Consider the following 27,001-nt stretch of genomic DNA (forward strand, 5'->3'; position numbering starts at 1 on the left):
CACCAGTGGACACCGACCCCTTTGCAGGAGCGTGCCATTTACATCTGAAAGGTTGGAGGCTGAAAAAAGCCCAGGGTTTTGCCTTGGACTGAAGAGCACAAGAGGCCAAGTAATTACCTGGGAAAAACATAGGGAAGAATAGGCAATTGCAGGGTTATCTACTTCCCCTCTTTTGCCCTGCCTGTTGCCTCTTCTGGCATAGTCTCTCTATAGGGATATGCCTGGGGAAAGATTTCTCCCTTTTGTAGCATGTTAACAGTGGTGATCCCTCACATACTCACAAGACTTTGCATTTTTTAAAGCCTTCTCTAAACATTAGCCACTTTATCTTGTTATTGTGGTCTGTTTTTCCTTATCCTTCTAATGAATTCCTATAAATAAGATAGAGATCCAGCGCCTGTCATGTCGATTCATTCAGTTCATTATCTGCTCCTGCTGGAATTTTACTCTCCCTCTATTTATCAAGCCTCGAGTGTTTCACAAAAGAATATGGCTGTTTAATTAACCTACAAATCAGCCTCTCTGTAAATCAGCTATGCCGCTCCTCGAAACTGGATTATCAGGCCTCTCTGTTGACTCTGCTCCCGCTAAGTGCTGCGGTGGATTGCCGTGGTCACCTCCCCATTGCTGGGTTGTTGGTGCATGCCTGGGGTCTGCAGCTGTGGGGTGAAGTGTGCGTATGGATGGATGTGTGTTAGAAGAGCTGCCACTCTCATCTCAGCTGATTTGGGTTTTATCCAGCCCGTGGGTTAATCCTGGGTGTCATTAGGAAGTGAGCTGTGGTCTGTTCTTGGAGAGAAACGACAGTTTTCTTGCATGCTGCTTGCACCCTTCTTAGCACAATGTGGGACCTGGCCCAGAACAGGGGCTCCAAAGCATGGCTGCTGCACGGGCAACAAATAAGAGAGTGTCTATAATTATGTGTCTTTGCAACACCATAGAGTCTGAAGTGCAAATAATGCTGTTGGGGAAGGGGGACTGAATCTTGAGGATGAAAAGGCTCAGGGGAAGAAAACGAGTCAGAAAATTAGATTGGGTGAGAAACCTAATTATTTCCTCTGTAGGATGGGGCCTTTGCTTCTTTACCTTCTGTGGAGCCATTAACATGGGAAGCCAAACCGTGAGATCTGAAATCATGCTCACACACCGCGTGTTTTGTCTCTCCATAGATGATGAGATGCTTTCTGCCTCCAGTCGATGCCAGCCCTCGTGGTCCTGGTGCCCACAAGGCACAGCCTCTTCTTTCTCCCTGCAACACGCTGCTGCATCACTGAGCAATGCCATGGTGATGCTCAGTGTCCCCCAGCATTAGGGGTGTCTTTAAAATTCCCTGAACACCTTGAATCTTAGTGCATGTCGTGAGTGTGATATTTAGTTTGACGGGGATCTGGGGGCTTTGCCCTCTTCTGTGGGAAACCTTCCTTTCTGCCTGTGCGCAATGTTTCCTGGAGCTTGCCAGGATGTGTCTCAGCAGGGAAGATGCTACTCCAGTATTTCTGTCTTGACCTCCTGAGGAACAAGAAGCTTGGAGTGCCTGGGAGGGCTGGATGATGCTTTGAAAGGGAAGGACATTTTTCTGGAGAGTGTTTGATGGCAGGATATGATCTGGGCATGATTTGTTGCAGTTACTGCCTCTGAGGGCTATTGCAGCATCTCTTCATCCCACCTGTCTGGGTTGTGGATAGGTGCAGGGAGTGAGGAAAGCTTGCCCTGAAGAAGTGGGGCAGCTCTTTAGGGGGAGATGGGGAAAATGAATGTGCAGGAACGAGCCATTAGCAGTGCTGATGCATGGTGGAGGAGGGAGGGATTCTGGTATGGGGACAGCAGGTGACACAAGGTCTTCATCAGTCTAATTCATACTTTACAATGCTGCCACAACCTTTCACAAGGAGCCTGTGGTCCCTGCAGGGCTCACCCATCACAGTGCTCCCCTTCCCAAACCCTCCCTATTTTCATGTGTTTTTTATTGGCCTTTTTTTCATCCCTCTGTGTCCCATTGCCTGGGCCAAGGCAGAACTCATGGGCACCCTTGCCGACCCCACGAGTGGAAGGCGGATGGGAAGGAAGAGGTGACCAGACACTGCTGGTGGAGAGGAGTGTCTGGGAAAGCCCTTTGGGCCAGACAGATCGCCCAGCACTGGTGGGGCAAGTCCGGGGGCTTTCCACATCTGTCTTTGGTGATGCTTGCAGAATGATGTCACCACATTTTTCAAGCCAGGAGGGACCTGAGGCTTTGCAGCCCAGCTGAGCTGTGGGGCAGGATGAGGGTAAGAGACCAAGCTGCTTCATGGTGGGTACCCACTCCCTGGGTACCTCATGGGATGCCCACCTTCTGCTTTCACTCCAAGGAGGGCAGCTCATCTTTCTCTCTCTAGTGATGACAGCTCACCCATCCCGTCTGAGTACCCTGTGGATCCATTCCCAGATTTTCCCAGCCCTGGGGCATTTTTCATCAGGAGCACTCCATCTAAAATTGACTTCTCCCAGAAGCCAGCTGATGGTTTTGTTTGTTTGTTTGTTTGTTTTGTTTTGTTTTGTTTTTTCCTTTTAGCCTTTCTTGACTCAAACTTTTACCTGCTCTCAAGCAACTGGATATTTAGGGCCTGAACTTGAGCCCATGGAAATTCTGGGGCTGCAGCTGCAGGTAATCTGGTGAGGTGGAGAAGGACCACCACACATCTGAGCATGGTTCAGCTGGAAAGGGCACTGGATGGGGACACTGAGGTCTGAGGCTTTGCAGCTGGGATAGCGTGTAAGAACAAATTTTCAGCTTCCAGACTCTTTTCCTTTCTCCCACCATTTGTATGACTGAACTTGTTTGATTGTATGGGAGTTGCAATCAGTATTTTGGGACACAACTGTTTTTTCTCATGAAGATAATCTGCCTTAGCGCAGCAGGGACCAAGGGCTTGATGCTGACTTGGGTTCCTGTTGCAGTGCAACTCATCAGGAATGGCCATAAAGGAAGAGAACCTCAGCTCTCCCAGGGAGTGGAGCAGTGTCTTCCCACGGCCTCTCTGCTGCCTCCTGCCAGTGCTTGGGTAGCAAACTCCCTCCTGCTGCTGGGGGCTGCAGGGGTTGCAGAGACCGAGTCACCCTGAGGTCTGCCTAAATGAAGGACTCATGACCAAGCCAGTGGTGCTATAAAAAGCAGCATGCCTGGTACAAATCTCACTCTTAATCCCAGCTTGAAGCAGGGGTAAGGCTATTGCTTCCCTTCCTAGGCTCAGGCTTGTTTTCTAGCCTGGGTGCATCAAGGAGGATGCTGGCTGACTGTAGCAGAGGCAAGGAGGCTTTGGAGGCTTGCTTCCCTCTCCAAGAGAGAAAAAATAAAATATAAAACTGGATAAGCCAGTCCAAACCTCTCTGACAAGTCTATTTTCTCCTCTGGCATGCTTCTCCCTTGCAAAAACAGAACCCAGACTTCCGGCACTGTTGAAAAAACTCTGATTTCTTGAACCTTAGGGCTGAAATGGAGGGACCGTGAGAAAGGGCTTCGGTTCGAAGTTGTATGTGGCACCAATTTCTCACACCTACTGAATACCATGGAGTGCTGAGAGGGCTCAAACTCCAGCCATTTCCTCCCCACTCCCCGCCAAATTCCTGACTGGTGATGTTAATACATTACTGCACCAGCCTATCTGTGTTCTAAGGACCCACAGTCCTGGGGGTGCAATCCGTCATCTTGTAAGGGATTCGTTTGGATTCTATCTGCCATGATTAAAACCAATAATAATAAAAAGAAGCAGTCATTCCCATCATGTGCCTCTGCAACTGGGCTATGCATCACCCATGGCGTTTGGGAGTGTGGACCACCCCCTGTGCCATTCTGGAGCCGCTGTCCTCCATGTCTGGAGCCTCCTCCAAGGTCTGCTCCTGCCATTCGCCACCAGCTTTTTCAAATGTCTCTTGTTTTGCTTGTGGAAGCTGTAAATTACCAGCTCAGGCCTTTCCCTGCCTGTCACGTCACAGTGGCAGGTCAGTTTCTGCAGGGAATTTAACAAAGGTTAAACCAGGCAAAGTTTTATACCTGGCACATGTGGATGCTTGGCTGCACATTTACATATTCTTCTCTGGGCAGAAATGGAATGTCCTTTTCTGAAGAAACCCCCAGATTCTTTTAAAAAAGAAGAGTAGCTTGTATTTTTAAGGGGGAGTTAGATCTCCGCTGCGCTGCCTGGGTTTTTATTTCCGTTTCTGCTCGATGAAAGTTCAGGCTGTATCATATTCTGTTCAGATGCCTTGGCATGTCCTTATCACCCCGCGTGTGACACCTTTCTGCAATCCTGAGCTCCAGCACATTGGTGGGGACAGGCTCTGCAGCTGCCCCTGGGTGTGAAGTGGCTCTACCCTCCTGCTCACATCTTGAAGGCGAGCTGTGATTTACAGGAGAAACGGGAAGACGTGGCTGAGACTGCGCAACTATGGGTGGGGTAGGGAAGCTTGGTATGAGAAAAAGGCTGAGGATGAAGCATATATACACATTTTTTTTCTCCCTCCCTTGCCCCCCTTCTTGTTCAAACTCTGTAGCCTGAACTCTGAATGGAGCCATGCAGCTGAGGAATTACATGAATGTAAGTAGGGAGAGGCTTGTGCAGCATATCTGGCTGCCTTTGACTGACAAGCTGATATTTCAGAGCTGTGATAGCCATCTCCCCCGAGACTAGGCTGCAGTAAACTCCAGGCGGTGACATAACAGTTTTTTATTTTATTTCTTTTCCCAGTCTCCCTGTATTGTACCGCTATCCAGAGCCCCTTCCTTATCCAATGGGATGATTACCCAGCTGTAGTCTTTGCTATCAAACCACGCTACTCCTAAGCCACAGAAACCTGTCCACCAAGAAGTGTAACTGTTGCTTGCTGTTTGACTTACGATAGCCATACTGTAGATGCTTTGCCAGCCCATGTCCCCTGGTGTCAGAAAGCACAGCTGTGGTTGCTGGCATTCAGCACTAGCTTCTTGACTGGGTATTTATCAGGGGGTCAGAATGTCAGCTGGACGTCTGCTCCATTCCCAATGTCTTCCTGGCTTTATGGTGACCTTGGACAAGCCCTTGGTCTTAGAGGGATCTTTGCAAGGGGTTGAGATGCTGAACTCTGATGCCTAACACTGGTGCCCTACAGGGGTGCCTGCAGAGTGAGGCATCATCAGGGACACTGCTTTGAGGCAGCCCATATGTGATTTGCAGGAATGGAGAGACACTAAGCCATGGCAGTATGACCATGCATTGCATCCAAATGTCCTTACCCATGACTCCTGCAGTGGTCTAATACCAGTTGTCCTGAATTATGTGAGCGAAGGTATTATCTGGGTATTTCAGCATACTTGACTCAATCACACAGCTCCATTATATGCCATTTATAAGAGATTGATAATTGACTAATTTGTTGGTGGAAGGTCAAGTGTGTGAGGGAGATGCTCCATTGTAGCCTTTTAAGGATGTCCTCTTCCATTTCATGTGACAGTGAGCTGTGCCACTGCCAGTCATGTCTGGGCCCTTTATAAACAGGTGATAAATGAAGTAAAGCCCAGCAGCTCTGCTTGGCAGCAGAGGTGAACTTGTTGACAGTCCCAGACTGTATTCTACACCAACATTGTATCTGGCACCATGACAGGGCAACGGAGGCTGCAATGGACTACGTGGGAAGGGGAAGTTCCCTTGCATAGATTTCTGGCATCTCCCTTTCCCCTAACCTCAACAGAGAGGCCAGCGGGATGTCTGCTGGGGGATGCAGGGCCACCCTTCCCAGTTCTTCCCTACTTCATGCAGCCAAGTTTCTTGTGGGTGACATTTTCAGTGGTGGTAGATGCTGTTGCTTTTTACAGGTGGTGGGGCAATATATCGTCTGGGAAACAGCAGTTGTCATGCCAGGGGTCGCAGACAGCTCCTCCTATACCCTGCTCCCAAAACCTCTTCCCTTGTGAACCCTGGCTCTGTGGGGGCAGCCTACCTGACAGAGGCAGTGACCAAAGTCAACACTGTTCTGGCCTGATACCCTGTTGAGCTCAGAAGACAGGAATGTCCAGTGTGCTGGTAGAGGGTTCCGGGGTTTTTCTGGCTCAGTTCTGCAAAGCCCAAAGCCTCTGGGAGGGATTTCATTTTACTTTCTGGAATTAGCTTTAGTGCTGAAGGTTGGTTTTGGGCCAGCAAAGCTTCCTTTGAGCTGTCGGCCATGCAAAAGACTCCTTGAGTCTCTAGCATTTCCCTTAAACACAGATCATCTGGTGCCAGAAATTTCCCTCGCCTGAATATTATATAATATCCTCAAGCACGGGTGAGGAATTGCCCAAAGGAAACATGACCTTTCCAGCAATGCTGGCTAGTCTGGAATGGGTGTTTGTGGCCATGTGGAATGGTGCAGCCAGAATGTGGGTGCCTGTATTGTTGTTCTGCGGGAGAAGGACGTGTTTTGTAGGGCAAATGGAAATAGAACCCCTCCCTTGGCTGGGGGTCTGAAGGGAGCTGAAGTCAAAGGCTGGATCTGAAATGGGCAACTGGCCACAGTCAGGGCAGAAGTCTGAGCATCCCAGATGCTTGGCAAGCTGTGACTCCATGGCTAAAGCTGAACCAAGGTGCTTTCAACCCATCCTTAGACTTGCAGGATCTCGTCACCTCCTGAGGAAGAGATAAGCCCCTTCCACAGAGAGTCTCTTTTCACAAACCAAGACCTCCGAAAGCTGTTGGCAGAGATGTAGGGACCACATAAGAGAATGACCTGGCTGAGTGATGAGGTCTTGTTGGAGCAAGCCCTGCTGCAGCTCCTGGCTGCTGGGGCAGCAGAGCAGTCTCTGCATTCCCTTCTTCCCTTCTCCAGTCCCCCTAATGTTTGTGTGAGGGAGTGAATTTCCTTTCACCTCACATGAAAATCCCTCTATAGAGGCACTGACTGGATGCAGGAGTGCAGCATGCTGTAGCTCATCTTGCAAGTCCTCAAGCTTCAAGACTTCTTCCTTCTCGTTTCCCTGTCCTGTGTTGGGTGAAATATAGTGGGGAGCTCTCAGTCTCACCAGCAGCTATGAGCCTGCTTCTTCCCAAAATTTCCCCAGCCTGGGACGGACCTGGGAAAGTACTGGCTGGAGGTGAAAGCAGAGGTACACAGTATCAGCCCAGTCGTGAAGTGCCAGGTAATTATTTCTAGAAATGGGAAAGATGGTTGTGCAATACCGCTGTGGGCTGAGCATGTTGAGTTACCAAAAGTGATTGTGAGCAATTAGAGCAACTGGGAGACCGTGACCCCTCCTTAGAAAACAGAACCATTTGGAAATTAAATCTTTCCACCTTTTTGCTTTGAAAAGCAATTTAACAGCTGACCCCCTCCTCACACTTAGGCTTGTCCAAACTGAAATGGCACATTTGGTCTGCGGTCCAACAAACCTTTATAGCTGACCCAAATGCAAACACTTTGGCAAGATTTAGCTTCTCATTTGTTGGGGTTTTGTTTGTCACTGAAGACAAATATTTGTGCTGCTAGGTCAGTCAAAAAGGAATCGTCCTTTTCCCTCTGCTTGTGGGTGTGACTGCAGAACCCCAAAGCATCACTTATTAAACTTAGCTCCACTGCCAGACTATTTGAGCATTAGAACGAACTCTGAATCTGCTAATAAACTGATTTTAGGTGTTTGCTGGAGGGTCCTGATATTTCTGAACACAGGGTGAGTGGGGGCTTGTTGGGGGCTTTATCTGCAGCCCTTATTGCTAAGAGGAACAGGCATGGACCTTCCAGCATCACAGCCCCACCAGGATGCTCAGGGTGTCTGACCTGCATCCCAGCAGGGTGGCAGGCAACTTGGAGGCTGGTTTGCTCTGCGGCAAAGAGAGCTGGGAAAGATATTTCCTGCTTTTGCAGAAAAATCCTTTTGCCCAAAACAGTCGCCCCCAGCCCTGTCCTCAGCCTGTTCGGAGGGTGCAGGGACAGAATAGCGAGCCGGTGAGGTCATGGGGAGAGAGTTAGTCACATCCAACTGGGAAAGGGAGAGGGCTGCCAACCAGTGTTTCTCTCGCACCATGGAAAGCTCACGTGGTTTGGAAAGGACCCCCCTTTGGGGTCCCCTGGGCACCCTGGCTATGCTGGGGGGTTGGTGCAGCACTGCCTCTGCAACGGCTTCCCAAGGAGCTGGAGGAGGGGGTGAAGGAATTAAAGTAAAATCTAATTTGTTCTGGCATAAACATGGACCTTGCTTCTCGTAACTGGGGCAATATGAGCAAGAGGGGGTTAAGAGCCTTTCTGAATTGGAGACTATCTGGAGCTGTTTCACAAGGGAGGGAGATCATGGCAGAGTTTAATGAATGACTTCATTTATATATTAAAAAAAAAAAATCAACAACACGGTGGCTTCCTGCCAGGTCCACAGACAAGGGTTTCTATGGGAACCTGGGAGAAAACAATAAATAGGAGTGTGGGATGAGTAGAAAAAGGAGGAGGGGAACTCGGGCTCTGGTCTGGTCCGCTTTGTCCCCCATGTAGAGCAAGGTGGCAAGGCATGATGAGGGGGGAGAAAGGGAAAGGGCTGCTGAATTTGCTGCTTGCAGAAAGACCCCACCCAAAATAAGGCCTTAATTACACAGTGGAAGAGAGGTCTCCTGGCCAAGTCCTGGGATCTGTTTCAGTCCCTGCTCCCCTGTGAGCTCAGTGGGAATGGGCGACTTGTCTCTGTTCAGCTCCACATCCCGACTCTACTGCCTGAGGGGAGGTGGGAGTTTGAGAGGGCAGGGATGTGGGGTCACCCTCTGCTTCCTGCCGGGGTGGTGGTGTGACCAGCAAAGGGATGCTGCTGCTGCTAAGCTCAGCAGTCCAACCTGCTGCAGAGCAAAATAGGATCTGAATTAGCCTCCCCTGGAAAGGTTGAAAAAGGTAATTAGAAAAGCCAATTTGTTCTTGAACAAAATGTCTCAATCACATTTTTTTTTTTTTTCCTTTGCTGGGAAAGGGGGGAATCTGTCCTGAACCTCAAATGAAAACAGCATCTTAGTGAGACCCAAGAGGGATGCAAGAGCCTGGTTCATAGTCCAGGCCATAGGCAAAGCCAGGCAGGCTGACACTTCTGGGCTCTGCTGAAATCTGCCTCTTGTTCACTCAAACTGTACTGAAACAAGGCTTAGCTAAGCCATTTTTGTTCATTTTTTCCTTTTCCTTTCCACAAGCTCTTTGCTTCAGTCTGAACTGATGTGCCTCCTACTGGGCAGGTTCATCCTATAGAGACTGCAGTCCTTGGGCTGTGCCCGAAGCAGGGAAGGCACAGGTCAGGCTGGGTCCTGCTGCTGGTGGGAGATCACCTTTCTGGCTCCCATGTGTGTGCCTTGTACAAGAGCATTTCTGATTTCTGTAAATAGACTCGAAAATGCCAGGCAAAACAGCCTTCATGATCTGTTTTGGACCTGGCTGAGCCAGGGGTGAGTGGGGTGAGGGCGCACCTGCCCCAGCAGCTGCTCCAACATCTGCCCTGGCATCAGTCCACAAGCCTGACCTTCTCTGCTCCATCTGCCATTGCAGACCCTTTGGGTGAATGGTGACCCTGCCACCCTGGCCTCTACCTTTCTGCCTGCATCCCAACTGGTGCTGCCAGCGGTGGAGCAGGAGCTGATCCCACATGGAGACGTCCACTACCACTGGAGGAGGAATGTGGCAGCCACCTTATCACTTATCAATGTTATTATCCAGCAGCTGAGACACCTGGGAAAAGCCAGGGCAGGTTTTTCGTCTCTGCAGAGGAGGAAGGAAGCTCGGCAGGGCCGAGCAGGACACAGCCACTGTCCTCCGCTACTGTTCCCTCTGCTCCCAATCAGGCAGGAACAGCTCAGCTGCTTAAGGAAACTCACACTCTGGGGTGCAGATCTCGCCCTCCCTGGGCCAAAGCTTGACATGGGGGCATGGCATTCCTTGCAGCACTGCAAGACCACCCTCCTGAGGTGCAAAGCAGCTTTGCAGAGAACGGTGCTTCCCAGTGGGCCTGTTGGGAGGTGGTTGGTCTGGGAGGAGGGGAATATGCACCACATGTTCCCTGTGGTTGGGAAAGGCTCTCCTGTACCCCTCTCCCAGTCCATGCACATTGGCTGGTCCCACTGCAGAACCATGCTGGTGGAGGCAGGGATGCTGCTTTGAGGACCAGCACTCATGTTGGGAATGCTCCTCTGCAGGAGCCCCCTGCTTGCTGCAGGAAGCCCCGACACCTTGGGGAGTTATTGCCAGGTCTCACAGGCACTGCACAACAGTGTTAAGGATGGGTTTTCCCTCTGGCAGGCTGACAGCACAGTGGAGCGTGGAAGATGAGGAGGAGGCGGCAAGAGAGCGGCGGCGGCGGGAGCGGGAAAAGCAGCTGAGGTCCCAGGCAGAAGAGGGCTTGAATGACACCGGCTCCTGCTCTGAGAGCGCGGGTCCAGCACAGGAGAACCAGTAAGAAATATTCACGGATAAATCCTTCAGACACACACTCTCTCCTTGCAGCAAAATCTTCCAGCATCCCCGGAGTTGGTGCCTCTGGGCAGTTGGTGCCTGTTGTTCGGGTTCATTTGGGGAGATGGGGAAGTTCCCTAATAGGTTTGGCTTGGGGCATTTAGCCTGGACTAACAAATAGTGTGTTTCTAGTTTGGGCAGAAAAAGCTAGAAGCCATGCTTTTTTTTTTGGCTGGAGGCTGGTTATTTTACTGCCCTGAGAGTTTAAACTAGGACAGTTTGGGTCAGGGTGAGCTCAGGCAGGGAGTCCCCATCGCCAGGGATTTCAGTGCCTGGTTAAATTTCAGCTTGTGAGTCATCCTACACCGAAACTAATAGAAGTTCCTGATATGTGCAAAGACACGTGCCTGAGGATGTGATGCACAGCCCCAGGCAGATCACGGCTGTGGTGGCCAAGCAATGGATCACCACTCCTGGCCAGGCTCCCTGCTCCTCTCTCAGGGTCTGCTGTCCCAGCAGTGGGGAGCATGGAGCAGCTCCTGAGCTGGTGCAGTTCATAGCTCTAAGGGTTAAAGTTAACTTGGTGCTCTAATTGGGCAAGTCCTAAACGGAAATAGCTCAAGAGGCATTTATGGAGATGCTGAGCTATCTGCTGTCAGAGATGGATCCCCTGGAGATGGCTTAGGATGGCCACTCACATCACCAGCATCCCACCGCAGCATCCTTGTGTCCACAGTTCAGAAGCCCAGGTGCTGTGCAGCCTTGGGGCTGGCACAAAAACCATTCTGCACTCTGAGTTGCCCAACTTTGCCTGAAAGACCCCAGTCTTCCCACTATTTGTGTGTTCAACTTATTTCTAAATATATTAAACACAATGGAAAAGTGGCAGCAGGATTCGGGATTACAGTCAGAGGGATGCAGCAGCTTCATTTTACTGGAAAAACAGCAAAGCTATTTATAAAGATCTTTTTTTCCCATGAAAACATAATTTTTTTCTCAGATATTTAAAAAATTATTTAGTACCTTTTTTTTTTTTTTGTCTAAAAGTGTTGCAAAGAAGCTTCAAAATCTTTTGTGGAAATACACTTGGTGATATTCTGCAGACAAACCTACTGCAGTCTGCCCTAAAAGCAAACAGAAGATCTGGAAAGTAATAATACTTGTTAGTTTTTCCATACGCCCCTTCACACAGAGGCTGGAAAATAATTTGTGAAGGTCTTTAAAATGGCAGACAAGATCTCTGGTCTCTGCTTTGCAGGGAGACTCTGTGAGCAGCCTCGGGCACAGACCAGCGTGCAGCAGCCCCAGGAACCCTGCTTGCAGGCTCCAGTCCCGTGCGTATAGGTGTAGACACACTGCTGACCCCACGGGACCGTTGGTGTTGCCCAAATCTAATTGTGTGCTTAAGCATCTGCGAAGTGGATAATGACAAGGACTTTGCTCCCTGCTACATGAGGCTTGATCTTGCTGGGCCAGGCTTCACCAGAAGGATGTTTCTTCTTTGGCTATCCCCTGGTTTCTCCTGCAGCTGCTGACAGCCACCTGGGCTTGCTCATGCAGCCAGGGTCAGCCCTGACCATTAATCTTCACAGTATCACAGTATCACAGTATGTTTGGGATTGGAAGGGACCTTAAAAGATCATCTAGTCCAATCCCCCTGCTGGAGCAGGAACGCCTAGGTGAGGTCGCACAGGAACATGTCCAGGCGGGTTTTGAATGTCTCCAGAGAAGGAGACTCCACAACTTCCCTGGGCAGCCTGTTCCAGGGCTCTGTCACCCTTACTGAGAAGAAGTTTCTTCTCAAATTTAAGTGGAACCTCTTGTGTTCCAGCTTGATCCCATTACCCCTTGTCCTATCATTGTTTGCCACCGAGAAGAGCCTGGCTCCATCCTCATGGCACTCACCCTTTATATATTTATAAACATTAATAAGGTCACCCCTCAGTCTCCTCTTCTCCAAACTAAAGAGACCCAGCTCCCTCAGCCTTTCTTCATAAGGGAGATGCTCCACTCCCTTAATCATCTTCGTTGCCCTACGCTGGACTCTCTCCAGCAGTTCCCTGTCCTTCTTGAACTGAGGGGCCCAGAACTGGACACAATATTCCAGGTGTGGTCTCACCAGGGCGGAGTAGAGGGGAAGGAGGACCTCTCTCGATCTACTAACCACCCCTCTTCTAATACACCCCAGGATGCCATTGGCCTTCCTGGCCACAAGGGCACAGTGATGGCTCATGGTCATCCTGTTGTCCACCAGGACCCCCAGGTCCCTTTCCCCTACACTGCTCTCTAATATGTAATCTCCCAACCTATACTGGAACCTGGGGTTGTTCCTGCCCAGGTGCAGGACTCTACACTTGCCCTTGTTAAATTTCATTAGGTTATTCCCCGCCCAACTCTCCAGCCTGTCCAGGTCCCGCTGGATGGCAGCACAGCCTTCTGGCGTGTCAGCCACTCCTCCCAGCTTGGTGTCATCAGCAAACTTGCTGATAGTACACTCAATTCCCTCATCCAAATCGTTAATGAATATATTGAATAATATTGGCCCCAGCACTGACCCCTGAGGCACTCCACTAGATACTGGCCTCCAACTAGACTCCGCACCATTGACTACCACTCTCTGGCTTCTCTCCCTAAGCCAGTTTGCAACCCACCTCACTACTCTATTGTCTAGACCACACCTCCTCAACTTAGCTGTGAGGATGCTGTGGGAGACTGTGTCAAAGGCTTTACTGAAGTCAAGGTAGACCACATCCACCGCTCTGCCATCATCCATCCACCTTGTTACATTCTCATAAAAGGCTATGAGGTTGGTCAAGCATGACTTACCCTTGGTAAAGCCATGCTGACTGCCCCTAATAACCCTCTTATCCTTGATATGCCTTGAGATGGCACCAAGGACAAGCTGTTCCATTACTTTCCCAGGGACAGAGGTGAGGCTGACCGGTCTATAATTACCCGGGTCCTCCTTCTTGCCCTTTTTGAAGACTGGAGTGACATTTGCTTTCCTCCAATCCTCGGGCACCTCTCCCGTTTCCCAAGACTTGGCAAAGATGATGGAGAGCAGTCCAGCAATGACTTCAGCCAGCTCCCTCAGCACCCGTGGATGCATCCCATCTTCTAAAAAGCTTTGCTCTCTCTTGTGTAAACACTGACCCCTTCTTCCCTTGTCACTCCTGTTTTGTGCAAACACACCCTCGGGATTTCCTTACACCAAAGGGACAGAGCAAAGCTCCTCTCCTCCCTTCCCCCCGCCCCCAAAAAACCCCTCAAACCAAACCAAAGCACAAAAAAATCCCCAAAACCCACTTGTAAAAATGGCAGGTTTACAGGAAAGGCATGTGGGAGCCAGAGGGATGTGCATCAGCTTAAGCAGAGCTGATGGGGCTGTGCTGGCTCGGTGCTTCCCCTGGGGCCATGTTTGCAGAGGGTTACAGGGAAATGACCAGTTTTCAAACAGCATTTGGCCAGTGTCCCTTGCTTTCTGGGAGCTTTTCTGATTGCCTGAGAATATGTTTGTGGCTGGGGCCACAAATATCAGAGCAGTTCTTCTTTGGGCATCATCAACACTGCAGCTCCCCAAATCTCTGACCTGGGACTCAGCAGATCCATGGTCTCATATTAAAAAAATCATGCAACAGTTTGGGTTGGAAGGGACATTCAAAGGTCATCTAGTCCACCACCTCTGCAATGAGCAGGGACATCTTCAACTAGATCAGGTCTCGTCCTGGCCCTGCATCGAATTTTCTGAGTGTTGTCCTGGGACATCCACAAGCTACTGCTACATGCAGCAGAAAATAATCCAGCCTGGGCTGCGTTGTCCTAGACTGACACAGCATCGCTACTCAGCAGTCTAACAGGATGCTGAAGTATGGCAGGAGCTAGGTAGTGCTCAGACTTGTGGCTGAACAGCTGTTTTTGATTTACCACCCCTGCTACCCTCCCTGATGAGCCTGGCAACAACACGTCTTTTTCGGAAACCCTCAGCTGCTGCAGTCAGTTCAATATGAGTCCCAAATCTCAGAGAAATGCCCATATTTAACGCACATGTGGTCATGGTGGAGGCTAAGCATCTCCTGACACCTCCCAAGAGCCCAGAAGGGCAAAGGGAAGACTCAACTGCATTTATTATGTATTTTGAATCTCTGAGTTTTAAATGAATCTGTGTGTCCCACATCCTAATTCCTACTCCCAGATGACTGTCCTGCATCCCAAAAACATCTGTGAAACTACCACCTCAAGCCAATGTTTGCGATTTGGCTGCTCACCTAGGACCCCTGGCTGGGAGGTGATTCTCCTTGTGAACACAAGGAAACAAATACTAAGAACTCACCCATTCCTGTGCATGGCCAGCCTGCATCTGGTGCCAGCAGCTCTGTGCCCAGGAGCGGCTCAGTGCTGCAGTGGGGTATTCACAGGTGGGAGCCAGAGTCATGCAAGTGCACATGACTGGCTCAGAGCTGTAGGGGGAAGGTAAGGATCCAATCTAGAACTTGAGCCAGTGTCCTAATCTTTGGGTCTTCATTCCTTTCTCACTCCTGTTCAGGCCAGCTCCTGATGATGTCTTTTCTATGGGGCTGCGTATAAGGATAGGACAAGCAGCAACACCTCTGGTCCAAACAAGCTAGGGCCAGCTCCGATGCAGAAGAAAACTATGGTTTTGATGTGCTGCTTGCCTTTTTGCTCATCTGTGTGTGGCCCCAGAGACCAGACAGGCAGTGGGGTGCTGCTGCTGAAGACACGGAGTTGCTCCTTCCTCTCCCCCTTGTTGTGATGCCCCAAGAGACCCCCTTTGTACAAGGGCACTCCTAAGCACATGGCAAAGGCATCTTTCCTGTAACAGAGGATAAGGCTTCAAATGGGATTTGGGAGCAGCCAGAGGAGAGAAAATGCAATAGCTGGAGGGACAGAAGGATGGTATCAGGTTGGGGCTCTTTTAGGCCAGGTTTAGATTGTTTTATGTCTCTCTTATCCTAATCTTACTTCTTGTGGCGTTTCAGCTATGACTTTAAGCCATCTGGGACGTCAGAGCTGGAGGAAGATGAGGGGTTCAGTGACTGGTCCCAGAAACTTGAGCAGCGCAAACAGAGGTGAGTAGGACACAGCTGTACTGAGGGGAGGGAAACCAACATGCCCAGCAAAAGGACCGTCCCTGAGGCAGGGTGACCAAGCCCAGGTCAAGCCTAGCATGCATAAGAACAAGGCCAGAGGCTGGAGCATCATCGGGGCCAGACAGGCTCTGCACCACTGGGACGGATGCTCTCTGCCTGCTGTTTGGGCTAGCAGGGAGGAACAGGCTCAGGGGCTGCCCCAGGCTTCAGGGATGTTTGGATTGAGCTTGGAGTGCACTCCAAGCAATGGCAGCCTGCCAGGACGCTTGGGTTTGGAGGAGCGACAACAGGAGATTTAAGCCACCTGAGCTGCTGCAGGGGCTGAAATGGCCTCTAACATAATCCAGGCCAACCTGAAAAGCTGTTCTAAGTTATTGCTGCTTCCTGACTCATGTCAGCATAGTAGGTGTTATGGCCCCAGCCCACCTTGTGCTTAACTTCTCTTTCAACGGGGGAAAACAGGCAGCAGAGAGCCCTAAGAGGTGCTTGTGTGCCAGCTGTTTAGTCCTCATCTCCCATCACTCTCTTCTTGCTGAGCTGAACCAAACTCCTGCTTTAACCACTTTCCTTGGACACCTTCTACCTGCATGTGAACTCTGTGACACAGCTCTCTCAGCAGCTTGATTTTATCAGGAATTTTGCCCCTGTGATTACACAGCCTCTTCTTTACCCCCTGAGACTGAAAAAATGCCTAAGATTAATATTTACTGCTGAACAAATAAATAGAGCTTGCCTCTTTCTTACTTTTTCCCAAACACTGTAGCTAAACCGCTCCACAAGCTGTACCTTTGCAGCCCTGACCCTACAAGCATTGCTCAAGCATCTCGCTGTAGTGTTGATTACCACATCTGTGGGAGCAATTAGAAATCAGCCCCGTCTGCTTTTCAGCATGCTATCTCTTTTTCCACGCCCCTTGTAAAGAGCTTGTCTGGAGAGAAAGGCTGCTGCTATTCAGTGCTTTGCTTTCAAAACAGAATTAGCTGGAAGGGTTGAGTTAACCTCTCCAGAAAATCCTCCTTGGGTTTTTGTGTGATGCTTGTGTTTATTCCGTAGCAAGGCGGGAGGGTACTGAGCAGGGCAGGTGTCATCTGTGGCAGGTGAAGCGCATCAGAGAGGGGTGGTGTTTTAAAGACACTGGCTGTAGCTGAGGAGGCCTTTGCCTGGAGGCTGTTTGGGAGAGGTAGCTGGAGGGGCTTGGATCCCGTGGGCTTGCTGGGCTTGTTTCCTAGCAGGTGGCTGTGGCCTGTGAAGTTCCTTCAGGAGCTTTGCCTTTGCCCACCTGCCTCACACGGAGGGTAAGCTTGGAGCGTGGTGTGAGCACAGGTAGGTTCTGTGTCTGGCTGGGATGCCCTATGCTGGGGCACCCTGTGCTGGTACAAGTAGCACTGTGGCTGGGGTTTCCTGACTCCCCTCTCTCCTGCTTAACTGAATATGGAGCAAACCCTGTTTTTTCATGTGACGGATGTTTAGGTGCTGGCTATGAATGAGGAAATAGAGACAGCTGCTCTCCTTTGGAGCTAAAACAGCTTGTGTGTCCCCTGAGGGCCTTGGTGCTAAGGGATGTTTTATTTTTGGTTCTAGTTCCCCGCTTCGTGGAGGGAGATCCATGCTATCAGCTGCATGCAAAAGGGTGGGAGCTGTGTCAGACTAGCTGTCTCCCATACGAGATTGCTGTAGTGCAGAAGGCACCCTGTACACTGCATCATATCTGCTGGCCTTAATTTTTAATATGAGCTTTCACTTTAGCTGGAGGCATTGCTGGGATCCTGGTTAAGAGGAACTAGTTACCTAGGCCTTCAGAGCCTGTTTGCTGCTGGTGACTGCACTGTTGTGGGAGGGTGGTTAGTAGCAATCCAAGTGAGCCAGCACAGGCATCAGCTTTTTTTCCCATGTGGTCAGTGAGGAGGGCTGGACAGTATCTGTCCTGTGAGCTGCCTTCCCAGCACCAGAGAGGTGGGTGGAAAAGTGTTCCTTGAACTTTTCTTCATGTTTGGTGAGGCAGAAGCAGTGAGTCAGCCTTGCCCTTTGGCAGCTGCCTGCTAGCCAGCTCTCTAGCCTTGCTGTCATAAGCTGGGTGATTTTCTAAGAAAAGGGTGGGAGGAGAAAGTTATTCTCTGGCTGGGGAAAGCAAGATGGCAATAACATCTTGGTGCATGGCAGTGAGCCAAGTGAGTACTCTGGGGCTACGTGCTCCTACCGACTCTCTGCTAAAAGGCATGGGCTGCTCTGTTTTTGCAAAGCCAATTGTTTAAACTTACTCCTGGGTCTCCTCTCTGTAGCCTCAGAGACCTGAAGGAATTCTCTTGTAAAAATTCTTGTCATGTTTTTTTTAAACCTAAGACAAGGGGTGATGCTGGCTGCTTTGGGACTCTGCTGTTTTGCTGGTCTATGACATGAGTGATGTGATTAGGGGTGTAATTTATTCCAGTGGGCAAAGCTGAGGTTTGCAGTTGGGCATAGATATAGCATTGCCTGAAAAGTACTGTACCTTGCAAACAAACAAAAAACCCCACGAGTGGCTGTGCAGCCTTGTCCTGCAGTTTAGCTTCAGCCAGGGAAAAGGGGGATCTTGGGAAGCACATTCACGTATCATTGTTGGATCCCCATCCAGCGAGAGGCTCTGTTAGCATGGAAAATTAGTTTAGGCAGAGGAAGGCTGCATTTGGTGCTCCATGTCGAACTGATGCTGGGTGCCATGGAGGTGGTGTCAGATGTGTGCTTGTGCACCAGGACCATGGAGCATGCTGGTTCATCTGGGATTTTGGCTATGGCTGAGCAGAGAATTGAGCCAGCACTACATCATGGTGGTAGTGTCCTCTCTGCCTGGGGTCTGAGCAGAGGCCAGGACTTTGTCTTGTTCAGGTCTCTCTGATCCTCTTGTTTTCCTGCAGGTCTCATCTGTAGTGAGGCTGGAAAGATACAGATACTTTCAGCTCAGCCACAACACTTAGTTGAGCTGCATCCTGGGCATTTAAAGTGTGGGAGTGTGATATGACTGCTGTTATATCTGGGTGCCTGGAACTGGATGGGACCATGGAAGTAGCTTTGAGCCTTGGTGTAAAAACACCCAGCAAGTTGCAGGCTTGGGGGAGTGATAAAATTGGATTTCTAGAGGTCTGAGGCATCTGATGGTGTCTGTAAGCTTATAATAACATGTTTTGCTTCTTTGACCTGTCTCCCCCACCTCTAGGTCTTCACAACAGTTGTATGAAGAAGAGGACAGTGGTGTGAGGGAAGCTGAAGTCAAACTGGAGCAGATCCAGCTAGAGAGCCCGGAGGAGATCCAGGAGGAGAATGTGGTCATCAGGGAGAAAGAGAGGCTGTGCCAAGAGGAAGAACGGGTCCAAGAGCAGGAGGAAGATGAGAGAGCTGAGCAAGAGGTGGGATCAGGAGGATCTGACTCTGTTTCTGCGGGGCTGGTGGGAGAACTGGGGCTGGGGGCTGCTCTCCAAGAACAGGGCTCACCATTGCTGCTTACAGTGCTGGGTGTTGAGCCCACATAGATGTGCTGTCCTGGCATAACCTGGGGCTGGTGTCACTTGTGCCTGTGTGCTTTCTTGGGATCACTGCAGGCAGCCTCTGCCCTCTTCTGAGGGCAGCATGTTTGCTCCCAGATCTTGTGGTGGTTTAGTCATGTCCCTGTAATGCTGAGAAGGAAAGTGCTACTATTTCTCCTGTGGTTTTCTGGGCAGTGAGTAGCTCTTCAGGAGAACTCAAATCCAAATTTTACTGCTTGTTTTTTATCTCCCCAGCCTTTATTGCACCTTTGGAGCACTTTGGCACTTCTAGAGATACTTTAAATCTTTCGTTGCTCCCAGCTGAGCTTGCTTTCTTTGCTCTTCTGATAAGGTGTAATTTCTGATAAATGATGGAGACAAAGCTAGAACCTGAGTGGTGTGCAAGTTCATTAGGTTGGCTGAGCTGCAAATATCTTCTGTTGTAAATGGATTTTTTGACTTGCTGAGGCTAGTATGCATTTTGTATTTGAACTTTGTGTGTAATTATTTCTAGCTCTTTATTCTAAAAGCAGCTGTTTTCTATTCTTGTGGCCTCTAAATGAGAAATTCCCATTTTCTGGTCTCAATAATGCTAAGAAATCTTTATTAACTGATGCAAAGACCCCTTTCCATATCTCTTTGGAACCTTGAACCTGCAAAATTTCTCTGATATTTCTGCCCCCCACCCCTCAAATTAACACAAGAGGTTCTTCTTGGCTGTTTCAAAATTAGATGATGTGAACTTGAAGCTTCTGTGCGCACGTTTGTTTAATGTAAAGCAGGAAGCCTGGAAGACAGGAGAAAAATCACTCTTGTTGCACAGTAAGTGCTTTGACCAGCTCACTTCCTGGCTTGTTCATTTTCTGCACTCAGGAAAAGAAGAGAAGGAGAAATGAAGAGGAGGAAGAAACACCAGAAAAACGCCAGAAGGCCCCAAGTCCCGCCAGCCTGGAGGAGGAGGAGGAGCTGTGCTCTGACCACACCGCGGTGTGCTCCACCAAGGTTTGTGTTTCTGGAGCCTCTCTGGAGGATTGGCAGCTATTGTAATAGAGCACCTAACTAATGGGTTAGATAGCCATTAACTAATTAATTAACTACTGGGGTAGATGCCCCATTCCTGGAAACACTCAAAGCCAGGCTGGACAAGGCTCTGAGCAACCTGATCTCATGGAAAACATCCCTGCTTATTGCAGGGGGATTGGACTAGATGAACTTCCAAAGTTCCTTCCAACCTAAAATATTCTATGATTCTAATGATGAGGAAAGATGACCAGGGACTTGTGGTCATGTAGGGTGTGAATCCTTTTATTCCACTCCTGCTACAGGCTGGGACAAATCACTTGATCTGTTTCCTTTGTCTTGCTCAGCTGTCAGCCTCCTCACCTCCTGCGGTGCCTGATTGAGCTGTTGGAGGCTGTCTCTGTCTGTGTATACTTTGTATACTGTGTATACTTTGCCAATCACTGTAAATGTCTAAAGTTCATTGAGGACTCCAGGGAATATTGTAATACTGAGAAAGATGTCTGTGCTTTAAGCTTGTGAATTTGGTCAAAGGCGACACATGAACTCAATCAGAAAATGAAATTTCCCTTCCTCCAAAAAAAACTCAAAACTTGAAGCACTGGAATTTCCCTGTCTTTCTTAGAATAAAATCAGTAAGTATGATTTAAGTCTTTTTTTTAAACAAACTGGGATTCCTGGTCTCTGAATCATTGTATCCTTCCCAATCACATCTGTCTGCATTGATGCTCTTGTGAAACTTCTGTTTTCGACACCACCTGAATTGTGTCTCATGACTTCTGTTGCATTTGCTACAAATCCTCAGTTCTGTGCATGTGCTTTTAAATACAATAGCTACAGATAAGTGGTTTCTGTAGTGAATGGCTTTTTGTCTTTGTAAGCCCTAAGCTTGTTGATTATAACAGTGAGGGTAATGGTGAGGAGCCTGGGTAGCCTGTTAATCTGCTCTTGGTGTAATATTTCCTCTTTTGCATTTATATCTGTGCTATTTACTTCTTAGTATCTCCTGGATGGGCAGGATTTGTATGAGCACTTCCTCTTACACCAGTAAATAGATCATAAAAGAAGGGTTTAATCATCTTACAACCATTGGATTCTTGCTCTTGGTGGAGGATTTAATAATCTACAACCATCAGATTCTTGCTTTTTACAGAGAAGCCTTTTAAAAATCGATTAGAGAGGGGAGAAAGGGTGGGTTTGGATGCAGGGCATGTCCTAGTGATAGGTTTGAAAAGTGGGGTGGGGATAGCCAAAGCATATCCCCAGAGTGGGGCTGGTCGGGAAGTGTGGGTAATGCTTCCAGTGCCTTTTATGTGCTGAAATTCTCATCATTATGGTCCCAAAGCACACATAGCTTCCTGACCTGAGGTTAACTGCTGATGCTAGGATTAGCCCAGGGAAAGATTTAGAAATATAGTCTCTGTGTTTTATAATGGTGATGTCAGAGCTCACCAATACACAAAGCTGAATGTAAAGCTGTACAGGAAAAATGAGCTTGGGATCGTTCCAGAGGAAGGAGGATCTTTATACCCCAGCTAGCAGGGCTTTATATGAACACTAAAAATTAAACACGTTGACCACCAAGAAGGTGTTTTGACATGGGATCACTCAGCAGAAATACTTCTTGCAGTGGAAAGGCAAGAGCATCTGCAGTGGGCGGTGTGCTCCCCTGACAGCTGTGGCTGATGGAGGCAAGGTGCACATCTGGGGCAGGTAGATGTTGGGGTGCAGCATAACAGGGTGTTTGGGGTTCAGAGGGCCGCTGTGGCTTAGGGGCTGAAACAGATGAGTGGTGGCAGGGGGAAGTCTTGTACCAGCCTGGGATGCTTGTGAGCTCTGAGTTCTGAGGTTGGCTGAGTGGGCAGCTGTGATTTCCTCCGGCCTTCAAAAAGTGCTGTGGACAACAGAAATGCAAGGAATTGCTTCTTGCAAGGAATTGCTGTACAGGGCAGGGAGAGGTGATCTCCAAATAGCTGAGAGAAACTTTATTACCACCTAGACTGTCATGCTGAGATCTACTGTCACCTATGGCCTTTTCTAGGCCACTCCGTGCTTAACTTGATGCTTATTGGAAGCACCTCGTGGAAGCACCTGTGGGTGGTTTGCATCTGCACAGCATATCTCTGTCAGGGTTGGCAAGGTTTTTTTCCTATTGATATCTTATCTACTTGTGTTTGAAAAACTGAGACATAGGCTGGGGCCTACCAGATTCCCCTTTCAGGTGCTATTATACCCTATGAGGTGCCAGCCTGTGCATCAATGTCCCAGAAGAAGGAGCAACCCAATCTCTGAAGTCACAGCTCAGAGGCAAGCATCAATTCCTGCAGCACCGAACAAAGGAGAGAGCTGTCAGACAGCCTGGCCAGCAGGGAAAGCTGGCTGATGGGGTATCTGTCATGCTGCTGTGTTGGGACCCAGCAGAGTGACTCTCCCTGGCACATCTCTATTAGCCAGGGTTGCACTGTTTGTTGGTAGTTGTGTTCTTCTCTAATAGGCCTCAGGCTCTTGGGCACAGCTGTTAAATGTGTCCTCTCTGTGACACTGTCTTGTATTCTGCTTAACTAAAATTTAGCACCAGCATCCTGAAGGCATTTTAAAATGAGCGCTTAGTTCTGCTTTTTATCTACTGACTTGGTGATGTTTCCTGTGGCACAGGCAGCAGTTATACAGGGAGAGAAGGCTCCTTCTTACTTGATTGCTGCTCCTTGGCTCTGTGGGAGCTGGTGTTAAGAGCGAGCTTCCCCTTTGACTTCAAAGTGATTTTTTTCTCTCCTAGTTCTTATTTCCTGGGACACAAAAGAGATGTGAGGTTTAGCAACTTTTCACCTTTACTTTTTTCAGTGGTTGTGAAGTGTTTGCTTGCTTTCCTGTCTTGGCCAAAGCATTCTTGCACAGGAGCCTCTTGTGCAAAACTCTTTCCTGATGGCTTGACCTGAAGAGCTGCCTTGCAGTGCAAGCGAACACATGGAGCCAACTGTCTGTATGATCCTCTGGTGTGGATAAGTCAATGAAACTCATACCCGTGCTTCTCTCATGCTTAGCTCCTATTCTTCTGCAGATGTGGCTGGCAGTGCTTCTAGCTTCCCCCTTGTCTTTCTACACTTGCCACTTTCTCTGTTGTGTCTGGCTAGGAAATCAAGTATATGAGAAAGATACTTGGTCCTCAAGCAAAGGTAGTAGAGAACATGGTTCTGGTTGCTGTTTCAGCTGTCAGTCAAGCTGCACATCGTTGGTTGGTCCCTGAAACTGGTTGGATTGCTACTGTGCACTGATGCTTTTGGTTGGGATTCTGCTTACCTGCATTAGAAGGGAGAAGGAAAAGGGATGCTCAATGTCTCTCTGACCAGTGTGGGAACATGGAACTGAGTCAGGCATTTCTAACCAAAATCTGGGTGGGGGCTCAAGGAAGAGAAGTGGTTGCATTATGGTCAGCTGAGGTGACCTAAATCCATTTGAGGTATGTGGAGAAAAGTGATATGTTTGTCTTCTCTCTCCCACTTTAGATCATGGACAGAACTGAGTCACTGAACCGCTCAATAAAGAAAAGGTATTTCTGGGGTTGCCATCTGGGTAAAGCAGGTCCCTTCCTGCAAATGGAGGATGCTGGAGGGCCCTGCTGTGGGGAAGGGCAGGAGTGACAGGCTGTCTCTGGCTCTCAAAGTCCTTCCTTCTACTTGAGGCACTGTGTGAATCACCTTAATCCTCTTCTCTGCTCTCCAGTAACAGCATAAAGAAGACCCAGCCTCCCCTCCCTGTGTCGAAGATCGATGACAGGCTGGAACAGTACACTCAGGCTATTGAGGTGGGCTTCTGTGTTGTCTCTCTGTCCCCACACTTGAAGGAGCTCCTTTGGCAGGTGTTGCTGTCCCACTATGCCTCTTAGTCTTACCATCTGGGAGGTGACAACTGAATCACTTGCCCTTAGATAGTAGCAGCTCTTTCTCAGTCTCCATCCACAGCATAAAGTAGGTTTCTTTAGTGAGCTGTCACATCCTTTTCTCCTCGTGTTCCCTGCTTAAAGGGTGGGAGTATCTGGCAGGAACTAGCAAGACCTTACAACTCTCCTTTTGCAACATCTTGTCCTGAGGACCTCCAATTACAAAGGAGAGAAAAAAAAAAAGGCACACTTTCCTCGATGGTGATATTTCTCTATTTATTTTTCAGACCTCTACAAAGGCTCCAAAACCTGTCCGACAGCCCTCTCTTGACCTTCCCACCACAAGCATGATGGTAGCCAGCACAAAAAGCCTTTGGGAGACTGGAGAGGTTGCAGCACAGTCTGCTGTGAAGTCCTCACCCTGTAAGGTATGGATTTTTTTTGAGATGGCAATAAAATCAGCTGGTGGGGAGAATGCGTATATCTTGTACAGGGACTAGGACTGAGCTCCAGTTGTTGAGCACAAAGTTGCATGTAGTACCAGGACGATAAATCTCATAAGCTTACGAAATTCAAGAGAGCAATGCATAATACTCTTTGTTAATTTCACTTTTTGGTGGTTGTGAGTGGGGCTGATTCTGTAACATGTTGGTTGCAAATCTGTGTTTATCTGAGCTAAGTTCCTTCCACATAAGAAAGCCTTGATGTTAACATGTCTTAAATAGTTAACAAACTTAAGAAAATAAACATCTTGGATCTCTCACTCTCTTCAACAAAAGCCTGGATGAGAGAGAGGAAAGCATAGGATATACTGGGAATAGGAAGAAGTTTTCAGAGTCATGGGTTTTAGCTGCAGCTGTCATAGGTCAGATGATGTAATATAAATAAAAAAGGAGGTCAGATGTGTGGGTTTGAAGGAGACGTGAACAAAGGCATGTTCAGCAGTGTTAGCAGTGAAGGGTAATGAGACCATCATCTTCTCAGGATATTGTGGCTGGAGACATCATGAGTAAAAGAAGCCTTTGGGAACAGAAGGGCAATCCCAAACCTGAGACCAACGTCAAGGTGAGTTAGTATCTGTGTGAGTACGAAAGCATGTGCTCTACTGTGAAAAAGAAAAGAGCTCTTGGCTGGGTTGTCGAAGTATTGAGAAGATGTTCTGTAGGGACAAGGGCTGCCTGTATCTTTCAATGCAATAGCATACCTAGAAGCTCTTTCTAACAGTGAGCTGCTGTCGCTTAAGGCCTAGTGAAAATGGGGGCAGAAATAATTTTATAACCAGTAATACCGAAATGTCTCTTGAATAGCATGACATTTGCAGCCTGTGGGTTGGGAGACCCAGCCTTCTAAGCTCAAATTGAACTGCTCTTGTTATGCTTTTTAATCTCACGAGTAAAGAAAACATGCAAAATCAAGTGGAACCAAACCTCAAACAGTATCAACACTTGCAGATGAATCTGGGGTTTTGTGCCTACTGGTGCATTTGTGGGAATGCTTATTAAAATGCAGTGAGCAGCTGCTGCTCAAACTGTCCAGGCTTGAAGAGGAAGATCAAAGTATCTTGTCTGTTCCTGGGTCGGTACTGTTGCCAGTATGTGGTAAATGAAACTGGCTCTTGCCATGGGTGAAACCAACCCTGGCTTGGGAGCCTGAAGCTCTTAATTGAGCTTTCTCTTGTGATGCCCTGACGTTGCATCCTCCTTTTCCTATTGCACATCCCATGCTTGCTGTTACCTTATGCTTATAGAAAGTGGTGGTTGGTCTATGCAAAGAGTTTACATGGAAGGGGCAAGAAGGGAGTACAGAGGAGGCTGTTTCAAAGCCCTCTGGGATTACAGACAGCTATATCACATGCTTCTCTGGCTTCAGTTAATTGATCTTGACTGCTGATTTGAGGGAGAAAAATGCTGACTTTGGCTCTTTCTTTCTCTCCTGTTCAGTCCACTCCTTCTGGCAAAAAGTTTAAATTTGTTGCAACAGGCCATGGCCAGTACAAGAAGGTGTTGATAGACGAAGCCACAGAGCAATAGTATGCCTGGAGAACTCATTAACCAGGTAGGTGGGGAATAACCTTGTACTGTGTAACAAACTCCTGTTTCTGTTGTGGCAGGATGCTGGGGTTGTTTCTGCCAGCTACACTTGGGGTGAGTTGGAAGGCACTATATGATAGCAGCTGGAGCCTTGCTTCTGAGCAGATGCCAGACTTTCTGAGCTGCAAGGGTGTGGGTACACAGTGGGGATTCCTTTTGGTCTCTGGCTTTCTGATGCTGCTAGGAAGCTGGATACCTGTGTTAGTTTAATCTGTGGAATAAGTGCCTTGGCTACTGCTGTTTGGGTGATGATGCATTTGCCTTTGCTAGTTCAAAGGAACAGTCTCTCTCTTTTTTTTCTTATGCTCTTTTATGTTGCGAGGAATAGTAGATAGCTGGAGGTTGTTCTGGCTGACCAAGGGGGCTGGTGTACTCCTGGTATTCAGATGCTTCTCAGGTCTAATTTCCTGATATACTGAATTAATCACAGGAAAAACTTTTAATGATTTCAGTAACCTCTTGGACCCAGTTCATAATAGGGTTGTAGTGGGGATGCTGTGCTGAGTAGACCTACAGAGCAGAAAGGACTGTCCTCCGATGTGCAGCAAGGAGGAAGGCAGAGCTGAGTTGCTCTTTCTGTGCCCTCTTGCAGTGGTCTTAGATCTCATGCTCATATTGTGTTTATGTTAATAGATGTCCTGGTGTTATCTTGAGTGGATGATAACAGAGGGTTGCGGCAATAAGGAGGAATGGCTTAGAGGGAGGTGATAACTGGTTGAATCCAACCGGGCAGCATCTGGCACCGAGAGGAGAGGAAGTTGTTGGGAATGAAAACAAGTTTGATCTCTTGTTTTCCTACTATAAAAAAGAAGCTTTATTTCATAGCCAACATTATAAATAGCTCGGTCTGTTACAAAACACCTTTTGTTTCTGAAATCTTCTGGGGGCTGTGTTCCTTTTTTTTTTTTTTTTTAAATTTTTCTTCAGTGAATTGGTTTTTGAGTGCAGCATAAGCCTAGATTTTTATTTATTTTTTTTTTTTTTTTAAATTTGTGGTGCCCATTTAGAAGAGAAGCT

General features: G+C 48.5%; 1 protein-coding gene across 2 annotated transcripts in view; it reads left to right on the forward strand.

The window, feature by feature from the left end:
- Positions 1–27,001, forward strand: part of LSP1 (lymphocyte specific protein 1) — a 54,740-nt gene that overhangs the window by 17,721 nt on the left and 10,018 nt on the right. For both annotated transcript variants that reach the window (XM_082057471.1, XM_082057472.1), the window contains exons 2-10: positions 10,240–10,392; positions 15,390–15,479; positions 18,691–18,880; positions 19,871–19,999; positions 23,521–23,564; positions 23,738–23,819; positions 24,182–24,322; positions 24,879–24,959; positions 25,835–25,949. In XM_082057471.1, coding sequence (XP_081913597.1) covers positions 10,240–10,392; positions 15,390–15,479; positions 18,691–18,880; positions 19,871–19,999; positions 23,521–23,564; positions 23,738–23,819; positions 24,182–24,322; positions 24,879–24,959; positions 25,835–25,924 — 1,000 coding nt within the window. In that variant the 3' untranslated portion in view covers positions 25,925–25,949. The remainder of the gene's footprint in view (positions 1–10,239; positions 10,393–15,389; positions 15,480–18,690; positions 18,881–19,870; positions 20,000–23,520; positions 23,565–23,737; positions 23,820–24,181; positions 24,323–24,878; positions 24,960–25,834; positions 25,950–27,001) is intronic.

This window comes from Streptopelia decaocto, assembly GCF_964273445.1.
Source record: "Streptopelia decaocto genome assembly, chromosome: 7".
NCBI classification, from domain to species: domain Eukaryota; kingdom Metazoa; phylum Chordata; class Aves; order Columbiformes; family Columbidae; genus Streptopelia; species Streptopelia decaocto.